General features: G+C 37.7%; 1 protein-coding gene across 8 annotated transcripts in view; it reads left to right on the forward strand.

Annotated features, from left to right (window-relative positions):
* The window catches only part of zfyve27 (zinc finger FYVE domain containing 27), a 73,640-nt gene extending 65,036 nt beyond the window's left edge, over positions 1–8,604 (forward strand). For 7 of the 8 annotated variants that reach the window (XM_012966030.3, XM_012966029.3, XM_018095250.2 and 4 more), the window contains 3 exons: positions 125–174; positions 1,658–1,739; positions 6,362–8,604. In XM_012966030.3, the coding sequence (XP_012821484.1) occupies positions 125–174; positions 1,658–1,739; positions 6,362–6,426 (197 nt within the window). In that variant the 3' untranslated portion in view covers positions 6,427–8,604. 8 annotated transcript variants of the gene reach the window in all.
* The last annotated feature ends 2,290 nt before the right edge of the window (positions 8,605–10,894 follow it).

The raw sequence follows: 10,894 nt of genomic DNA on the forward strand, positions 1-10,894 counted from the left end.
CCTAAGCAGTCCAAAGCAGCACAGCCATGCTGACTACTTTGCAAGAACATACTAATAAATCTATTTCTATTTGTAGTTTTATTTCTTCCTGCTTTAATTGAATGTAATTTTTCTTCTCCTGTAGGTACATGCACTGGCTGCAATGCAACATTTTCAGTACTAACACGAAAAAGGGTATGTTTATAAACTTATCTGTTCTTTGAATAGCTACTACCAGAGGGTAGGCCTCACTAGCCTTCTAACTCAAATGTAGCTCTCCGGATGACAGTATAAAGCTATCGATGGGTGGGAAAAAATCTAGAAATGCTATATTGGAGGTTGTACTGCAATTTAGTAATGTTGTTTAGTATATTCCAATATATTTTATGCTAATGATACAGTATATAAACCTTTTACAGTGCAGCGAGGGGAAACATCAAGTCAACTTAATATAAATTCAGTATAAATATTGAAATACTGTAGAACTCATGGAACATCATTTGGGATCACCATTGTCTTGTAATGAAGAAGTCAGAGCAGTAACCGCCAGGAAGCATAAATGCCTTCTGTAAAGAGCCTTTTTCCTATTCAAGTGAATGGAAAGTGCCTCTCAATCAAGCATTTTGATGGTTCTGAGGGCTGTGGTGGTTGCCATTCACTTTAAAGGACAAGTCAACACAGAATATAATTTTCTGCCTAATAAAGGAAAACAGTATTTTAAGCAACTTTGTAAATAAATGTTCACTACAAATGTGTAATGAGTTGTATAAATAACTGCTATTAAAAGCAGTGTTTGTCTATCCTTTCTTTTCTCTGCCCTGGTGGCTCTGGCATTTGAAACAAGGCAACAGATGACAGACCTGTCTTGCTGGAGGAGACTGACCGTTGCAACATTGTTTAAAGGCAAAAACATATTTTTTGGGTTGACATGTCCTTAAAATTGATTTTTTTTTCCCTTTTACTCTTGTTATAAAGTGGGGAAATGGGGAAAGTTATAGTTTGTGAGTGCTACAGGCAGAGAGGTCATCGCCAGCCTCTAGAGAGAGTAGAACAGCTGAGAAATGGTATTGCATGTGACAGTACAGTATCTTTCAACAAGAATTTACTTTTTTTTACATTCGTTTTGATGGAAGTATCTCCCACAAATGTAAGAGAACAGCCCTAGAAAGTTTTATTACAGCATACCAGACACAAAATGCATTTAAAATCTATAAACTTATAATGGGATTTTAAAGCCTATCATAAATAAGCAAGCTCACCAAATAGAAATCCAGGGGAGAGAAAGTTAAAGGTGGAAAAAATATACAAGAGCTAATTAAAAAACTATTTGGGATTCAGCCCACTGAAAACTCAAAATGCAAAGTATTTTACAATTTTACAAAATTACAAAAGTATAAAAACAAAACAAAAAGAAGGAGCATAGACCAACACTTGGTACTGGGGTCGGTACTAAGAAAGTATTGATTGGAGTTCCATTGGTCTGTGCTGCTTCTTTTTGTTTTTTTTTTCATTTTGTGGATTATTGCTTGTAGCCTACAGTGCACCATTGTAATTTACAATCAGTTGTTAATGGGGCAGTGGTCATTAGTGATTGGAGGTGCAGACCCTGTTTCTAAGTGTTTATTTTTAGTCTTAGCAAGCCCATATTTTTAGCTTATCCCACTTTTTTCTCTTACAGCGCAGTTGTACCAACTGTGGAAATATATTGTGTTCGAGATGCTGTTCGTACAAAGTTGCCAAATCAGTTATGGGGGCAACAGGTAGGTATCAGTCAACTGCTTATCTTTCATTTGGTATATATTCCCTTCTAAAGGAGACTTTGGGACAGTCCAACCGCTCATTTAGATATTTTATTTAGTTGTATTCAACTCACACATAGGAAGGAGGTCCCTGTCCTGTAGAGCTTACTTAGATTATAAACTCTACAGGGCAGGGACCTTCTTCCTACTGTGTCTCATACCACATGGCACTTATTCCCTGTGCATTTATATATATTTATTGTATTTATTTATTATAACACTTGTCCACTTGTCCTGTGTGTAATTTTGTATTTTGTAAGATTGTACAGCGCTGCGTACCCTTGTGGTGCTTTATAAATAAAATTATACATACATACAACTCACAGATGGCTCAATAGTACTATGCTCTCCAATCATTCTGCGGGCTGCTGTATCGGTCCCAGGCTAGTTGATCTCTTACATGCAGTGACTGGGCCGTTCTGACCAGACTGGTTTTCTGTTTTAGCTAATGTTACAACAGTGGGATCATTTTTGTTTGAGGCCACTCATTTCCCTCTCTAGCTTAGTATTCAAGGAAAGTTCTTTAGAACCCAAATTAGGTTATGTGGTAACATTAAAAAATATAAAGTACCAGTAAATGTATAAAAAGTGCAACTCATAGTGAAGGTCCCTACATGCCCCATAAGTTTTATCTTAAAGAAGCTGTAATACTACCAATTTGCAAACAGTAGACTTGTTCACTTAATATTTATTTCAAAGAAATAGCATCCCAACCTCTGATTAAGTGCCCTTTTAGGCATGAAATGCATAGGCCTCTCCTAGTGGGATGCTTATTTTGTTAAATAAATATTGATTCATCTGCATTAGCTTCTGAGTTGTAGAGTTTTAACTTGAAATTTCTACATATCAAGTGTTACAAAATACATTATATTATAATTTATAAGTTTAATGATTATGTCATGCCCTGGACCCATAGAAATAACACTAAAATTCCTCTGTAAAGTCAGTGTAAGTGCTTTAGATGCTGCAGCCAGTAGGTGTCCTCTGTATGTGGGGCATCAGTTCTTGCAGTCTACACCCCTGTACTTGCTTTTGTTGGGATTGCAGAGTGTGAAACATTGATTGGCTATACTGTCTGAGTCCCACAAGGAGTTATGGGTGAAGGGTATAAAGTAGACACAAGGGCCCGCTGAAAGTCCTTTTAAGTAACATTTTCTATTACACGGATTCCAGAAGCAGATGTTGCATTGGCTTATATGATTGGTTTCTGTAACTCCCCATCCATTTCCTCTGATGCTTGAGAGGATTTATACTGCCATGACACATTTCTAATTTGCTGTCGTACTTGGTGACCTCCAGTGGATTGATGGCAAAAAAGGCAATTGCTTTATCTGTTCGCTCTCTTGGGTAAAAAGTTATTTGCAAAAAAAAAATGAATATGGTTTGCTGCACAAATTTAACTCGTTAGAAGAAGATTTTTGCATGGCGTTGGGAGGATAATTAGCTTCCATGTTTCACAGAATCTCTTAACAGGGCAAAGTAATCCCTTTTTCTGTGAAAAGAACATGAAGCACAGATCACACCCACAGCTACATTTTCAGTTTAGTAACATACAGTAGGTATAAGATGGAAGCCTTTTGTGTGTGGGCTTAAACATGTAGTAGGTAGGTAGGTAGGTAGGGATGCACTAAATTGACCGTCTTTTACATTCAGCCACAAGATTCGCCGGGATTCCTGACCTAAAGGTTTCAGATTTGGTTTCACTGAATCTTGCACAAAGTCCTGGGATTTGTCCAGATACCATCCCTATTATTGGGCATAGCTTAGCATGTGCCCATAACATGTTCTCTTTGTATATTTATGCATAAAAATGGACACAGCCTTGTTGCTGAGTCATTCTCCATAAATAATAATAACACTGGGAAATGACTGCTTTTGCTGCAGTAAGCAAAGAAGAATGCCTGAACTTATACAAGTAGTATAGTAGCCCCAGTGGGGTACAGTGTCTGCAGATTTTTGAAGAAGGACATCTGTCAGCTGTCCTACATGGTGTAGAGTCCCAAATATCCTGATTTAAAAGGCTGGATGTTAATGGTAAATTGGGGTTGATCTTGGCAGGGTTATGGTACATTGGAGTATACTGGATACATCTGGGGTCCATGGACACAAATGTCTCTAGTTTAAACTAGGAATATTATTAAGTATAAATGTATGTTCTATCCCTTATAATGTATTGTCTATTTATTATAGAAGGAAAAAAAACTTATAAGCAGAATTAATTTCCTCTTTATTGATAGGGTTGAATATAATATCTAGGCAGACTGTGCTGAAAGGTGGCCCTGAGTACAGACAGTGCTTAAATAAAATTGACAGTGTAGTGTACAACAGATCTGTAGCCCTGTCAGTCATACTGCTGCACTTTTGATGTATGAAACTGACAAGTGATCATTTATCTAAAGAGATGAAATGTTCTTAATCTCACTATCTGCCCACTGTCTGCCCTGAGCCTGCTTTTCCACATTGTCTCCTGTCATTAGGCAGGTCGATGCTGGCTGCTGTATGGTTATTAATCTGACAGAAGAGCAGTACATATGAGAAGTTGTTGTAGTGCCTGAAGAGGATTTTATGCTCTATTTATTATTAGCTGTTGTGTAGTTTTGGGGCATGCCTAACTGTATGCACAAACATTTTTCCAATGCATGTTTTGTAGTGATATTCAGTATAAGAACGGGGACATTATTAGATCACTAGGCACATTCCATTGCAAAGTTTGTAAAGTATACCTATACGTATGTATCTACAGTATTATGGTTGGTCCCACTCATTGGTATGTCCCTGCAGAAATAAATGTCCTGTGCACACAATGGGCTCATATAGGACTCTAAGTGCAAGGATGCAGTTCACCATATTTTCATCCACAGTGCCAGCATCATTGCAGCTGAGCACAGCATTGCATTTGCCATTGTTGCATCTGTTGTGTCAAAATTAACAATTGTGGTTTCAAGTTTAGACAAAGTGGACAAAATGTACCCAGTGTTTTTCAGTGCGGGGATTGTGTCACCTCTGGCGCTTGGCATGAATATGACGCTTATGCGTTATTCACTGGACGAAAGTCTGCTGGACCTACTGATGCAGACAGGTCTGGACTGCAATACAGAATAGACCCTGGCATTTAAAGTACACAGCAGCCCAATAAATAGTGATTGTCTATGGCATCTTACAGCAGCCCCTCTGGTATTTGCCTGAAGCCATAGATTGCCAGTCTGGGCCTGGACACACCCTAGAGTTACTGTCAGTTGATGCACTTTCAAGCCATTTATTAGAGGAGGTTAGACAGATACACTGGTGCTAATCGCAGCTATAGGGAAGTGCAAGGAATGGCATCCGTTATCTAGAAAGCTCTGAATTTTGGAAAAGGCTATTTTCCATAGGCTCCGTTATAAGCAAATAGTTCTAATTTTTAAAAATGATTTCCTTTTTCTCTAATAAAACAGTACAGGTATGGGATCCCTTATCTGGAAACCCATTATCCAGAAAGTTCTGAATTATGGAAAGGCTATCTCCCATAGAGACTCCATTATAAGCAAATAATTCTAATTTAAAAAAAAAATAGATTTCCCTTTTCTCTGTAATAATAAAACAATACCTTGTACTTGATCCCAACTAAGATATAATTACCCCTTATTGGGGGCAAAACAATCCTATTGGGTTTATTTAATGTTTAAATTATTTTTTAGTAGACTTAAAGGAGAAGGAAAGGTTAAGTCACTTGGGGCACCCCCAAGTGACTTAAATCGCATACTTTTTACCCCGGGCTGGTGCCCCTGTTCAGAGAGAACAGCACCAGCCCGGGGTAGCTGCAGCGCTTCCTCTGCTCGCGCATGCGCAGAAGAGTGAAAAGCCGAACTTAAACATAGAAGTTGGCTTTTCACTCTACTGCGCATGTGCCGGCCCACGGATTTCGCAGGCATCGCGAAGACGGAAGGAGGAAGCGCTCGCTGCAGGTACCCCGGGCTGGTGCTGTTTTCTCCTAACAGGGGCACCAGCCCGGGGTACAAGGTAAGCGATCTAAGTCACTTGGGGGTGCCTAACATTTTGGCACCCCCAAGTGACTTAGCCTTTCCTTCTCCTTTAAGGTATGGAGATCTAAATTATGGAAAAACCCTTTTTCCAGAAAACCCCTAGGTCCTGAGAATTGTGGATACCAGGTCCCATACCTGTACCTTTAATCAATGGCATCAGTGCATGCAAAAACAGTCTGCATTTTTGTGTAACTGCAATTGTGGTTGCAGTCATAGATGAGCTCTAATATGTCAAAACCTTAATGAGAGAGGGATGATATGAGTAAAATGGAGTATTAGATATCCCAGGTTTGTGCCATATGCCTTTCAGATACAGTAGAACTGCTTGATGAAAACACTTATCTTCATTGGCAGCTACCTGTCATTGACATCAGTTGGGAAACTGGCAGTCAGCAGCAGATAATTCCACTGATAGTCTGGTATTTCTAGAGCCAATGCAGATCTGTGACAAACAAGTAATGTATAACATGTTTTATTGTTACATTATGGAGGCAGTGACAAGAATAATGGGCTCAATGTTTCAAGTAAAAACATCTGAAAAAATGTTTTGTTTCGTTCCAGCTCCAGATGCACAGAGAGAAACAGTATTTGTTTGTGGAATTTGCAACCAGGCATTAAGCAAATAGGAACTGAACCTATCCCTACGGACGCAGCTGAACTATCTTCTCAATCCTCAGTTATGTGTAGAACCATCTATAGAGTGTAACATCTCTGGTGTGAATGTGGTATTTACACAAACCTGTTCCTGTGTGCATATGCATCTATAGCATTCCTGTCTCAAGTGCACTCACCTAGATGCATAATGCTATTTGTGCGGTTATATTCCCAGGGGAAACTGGATCAGCAGCTTCGGCCCAATATCCCTCTGTTGTTTTCAGCTAAATCTAACTGTAGGCTTTGCAAGGTTCCACGAAAATGGCAAAAACTTTGCATCTTCCAATGCGCGAGGGCGAATGAATTTGGTTTTAATGAGGGCTCAGCTGTAGGAAGATTTTCATTTGTATAAATGTTGCGCCCAAGGAAAGTAGAAGGGGGAAGCATTACTCAGAGAGGCCTACATTTGTAGAACTGGGTAACACTAAACAAGATGACTACTGTGATACCATATCCGAAGTCAGTGCAATGTTGACTCCCACATTTTGGCTACTGAGGTGGGTCCTTTGCATAAGCAAAATGGGGGACATTAAGTTGCCAGTTATGCAGGAGGTTTGTCAGCACAAGCACTGAATTCTCTGCTATTGTTATTCTGAAATTGACTACTGTAAGTACATGATTGGGACCAGTAGAAATACCATAGAATTTAACTTGCACACAACCTGCACTTCTGTATACATTAATACATACTTTTTTTTTTTTAATGATAATTGAGCAAACACCATTGGTTAAAAAATTATGCTTTTTGTGCTCTTCCATTGTTGCTGCTGTTATGTCATCATGTTATATTTATATTTCATTTGCTTAAAGTCTGCCTAGCGTTTATGTTTTTATTTTAATTTAAATGTTCTTGCTTTTGAGTTTTTCTCCTGAGTGCTGGAGGCAAGCCACCTCTTTTGTCTAATAGGGAAATAATGGGCTGTGTGCAATGGTTGCTCATGAGTTGGGTAAAAATTCTCTACTTTTTTTTAAACTGCAAATTCAATTTTGCAGTTTGGTTCTTTCTAAAATGACTGTGGGGGTCATTTATAAACACTGGGCAAATTGGCACCTGGGCAGTAACCCATGGCAACCTGTCATACCTGCATCTGACTGGAAAACTGTAATCACTGATTGGTTGCTATGGGTTACTGCCAAAGTGCAAATTTGCCCAGTTTTTATAAATGAGTGCCTGTGTTTTGCTCAGCTCCCCACATTCCTCTGCATATTTTGGTCTGCAGGGAGGGAGGGAAGGGAGGGCTACAAGGGCAAAGTAAGGCATACTTGAGGTGGGCCCAATGTACTACAAGTAATAAGCAACACTGGAGTTTATGTTGTTTCTTGTTTTGTTTTGTGCATTTGCCTTAGTCTGTTTAATTTTTATAAGTGAATGTGCTTCCTTTTTACAAAATAGAGATAAATACAATATATTAATTATTGACCATATCTTTTTAGCTAGCTTTTAAAAAGTAGGATTGGGTCATGGATTTCTGCTTGGTGTGCAGCGAAGATTATACAAGTATGAGATCCATTATCCAGGCAGCTCAGAATTACAGGAAGGATCTCCCATAGACAAATAACTATTTGTATTGCCATATGTTTGAAACATTTTTCCTTTTTCTCTGTAATAATAAAACAGTACCTTGTACTTGATCCCAACTAAGATATAATTACCCCTTATTGGGGGCAAAACCAACAAATAAAATGTTAACTAAACCCAATTTTTTCATAGCCTTAAGGTATGAAGACCCAAATTGTGGAAGGATCCCTTATCTGGAAAGCTTTCTGGATAATAGATCCCATACTGATACTTAGACAAAAGGAAAACTTCAGGTTTTCTGGAAATAGAAAATGCAAATAAAGTTTCGTTTTTATTAGGCATTTGGTAACATTGATAAAAAAACACCTTTTTTTAATACAAGTAAAGTCAATTTGGGAGAAAAAATGTTTTGTTTCATGTTAACAACCTGTGGTGTTCTCTGCCATTGCTGCCTGGGAAGTACTGCAAGCTAAATCCATGTGTATAATGGATGCTGAGGTTTAATGAATAGATTTTTTTCCTTTTAAGTTTTGAATTAATTCCTCCTCTTTTAATACTCAGTCACGTACCAATACCGTTCAAAATACAGTTCTGAATAAAAATAAAATTCCTCATATAGGAATAAATGGAACTGAAATACATTCTTTTTCATTATTCTATTAATCCTTCATGATGGTTTTTAAAGTTCAGTGTATACATTTATATTATATTTATTTATTTAACCTATTATAAGACAGAGTCATTCAGTATTCAGGGAAGCCAAATATTTTATTCTAGTTTGTCTTATTTCTCTTTAAAATGGAGCATCCCATATGGCACAACCTTAGCATTTTTACTTTTGCAGTTTCTTTTACTGTGATACAATGAGTATCGTGGATCTTGTTTTAGAGACACCAAGGATTCCTGCTCTTACAAAAAGTGCAGCGGCAAATACATTTATAGCTCTGTGTTGGTACAAAGCCTTTGGCTCCCACGCCTAATTAATAATAATTAATTGATAATGATTTTGTATTGTGCAGAAATTACTTTAGATGGGGGGGGGGGGCATTTCCTTCATACATGCCCAAGCCTTGGACCTTCATGGTAGCACAGTGGCTGAGGAATAGCTTCACTTCAGTTTCTTTTTATTGTATAGTTTGAACGGTTGAAATTATATTGAAGTGTTGAGATTCCACTCCTGCAATGGGAGCTAGCAGGTCAAGGGCGGAAAATGTTCAGGTAATTTATCATGAACAGATTGCAAAGAATAAGATTGCCACATATTGGAGTTGCAATATAAAGCTGAATTATCTTGGTTGTTTTTTTTACTTTAACCCTGTGCTACTGTTTTAGAGTAGAGTACATAGGTATGGGATCCATTCTACAAAACGCTCCGCATTACAGGAAGGCCATTTTCATTCGATTTAAAACATTCAAATTTTAAAAAATGATGCCTTTTTCTTAGTTATAATATAACAGTACCTTGTACTTGATCCCAACTATTGGAGGCAAAACCTTATTGGAGGCAAATCAATCCTGTTGGGGTTATATTATGTTTAAATAATTTTTTTAGTACAAAGAACACTTTATGGAAAGACCTCTTATCCAGAAAACCCAGGTACTGTGCGTTCTGGATATACCTGTATATAGAAGACAAGTAAGATAGGAAACCCATACATAAATAGAAGTGCCTCATACACAATGGAATATTAAACTCATTAAACAAATTGTGATTTATTTTTTTTTAAGGAGACACTTTCAACATATTTTCCCTTAAAAATTATTTCCCTCACCAACCAGCAAAATGATTAAATGACTACAGCAGTCAAACATCTATGCACAGACAGATTAATAGATTTATTAAAGACCTTATGTAATTTATATGATCCTGCCACAGAGAAAATATATGTTTAAGTGAAGTGATGGAGACAATATGACTTAAAGACATTACTAGAGCCCAGGGTCCCTGCACAGGCCTCCCTCCCCAACTGCAGCAACCAGACTCTCCAACATGGCTTTACTTCTCTTTTAAGGGTAATGGTGTTTTTATCACTATACTTTGGAGAACTTCAAGTGAACGGTGACAATCAAATGCCCTCTCCTTCTGGCAGCTGCTTGCCATTCTGCTCAATAGGAAAGGGCTCCCTATGGAACACCACGTTGCTTTTCATGTTCCCAAGTCACATTCCCCTAATGGCACTTTGCTGTGTTATAGAGCATAGGGCACCATTTTAGAATAGAAGTGTTGGCTGCCTTGATCTCTGCAAGTTTCCATGATGGGATTGTAGAGACCAAAAACAACCTTGGCATAAAAGTAATGCAGGTATTTTATTTTTCTCACCATGTTGCCATTGTGAATATGTCGGTACAGTCATCTGACAAATCAACAAGTTTTCCATGTATGTTTTCTAAATAAAATTCATAAAGGGTGCCTAGAATTTAATTTCTGTCCAATCTAATGTCGTTTATTTTATTTCTATACCTGAATGCTTTCGTTGGTAAATAAAAACAAACGTAACCAATTATATTGGCATGGTTACTTGTCTTTATTTCATAGCTGTTGTTTTTTTACATCATTGTATTGCACCTATTTCTTTATTCACCAAACACTCCAGGTCTCATATACAAGTTGGTCAAGTTGTGACAGTTTGACAGTCCTAACAACTACAGTGTAATCAGATGGAAAAACCCAAGAGGTTGGAGATGGAGAAAAAAGAAGCCAGAAATCCTTCACTGTTAGTTAAATCATTAATAAATAAATAAAAAAAAAAAAGATATTCACACAACTCAGTCATCCTTCTCATCTAACATATTGAGCTTCCTGTGCAATTTGTGATGCCAATTTTACATTGTAATCAAAGTTTAGAAAAGCAGATACAATGATGGTTAATTCTTCCTCATAAAAAAACTTGCCATCTGTCACAATTAAATGAAACCAAGAG

Source organism: Xenopus tropicalis, chromosome 7, assembly GCF_000004195.4.
Source record: "Xenopus tropicalis strain Nigerian chromosome 7, UCB_Xtro_10.0, whole genome shotgun sequence".
In the NCBI taxonomy this organism is placed as follows: domain Eukaryota; kingdom Metazoa; phylum Chordata; class Amphibia; order Anura; family Pipidae; genus Xenopus; species Xenopus tropicalis.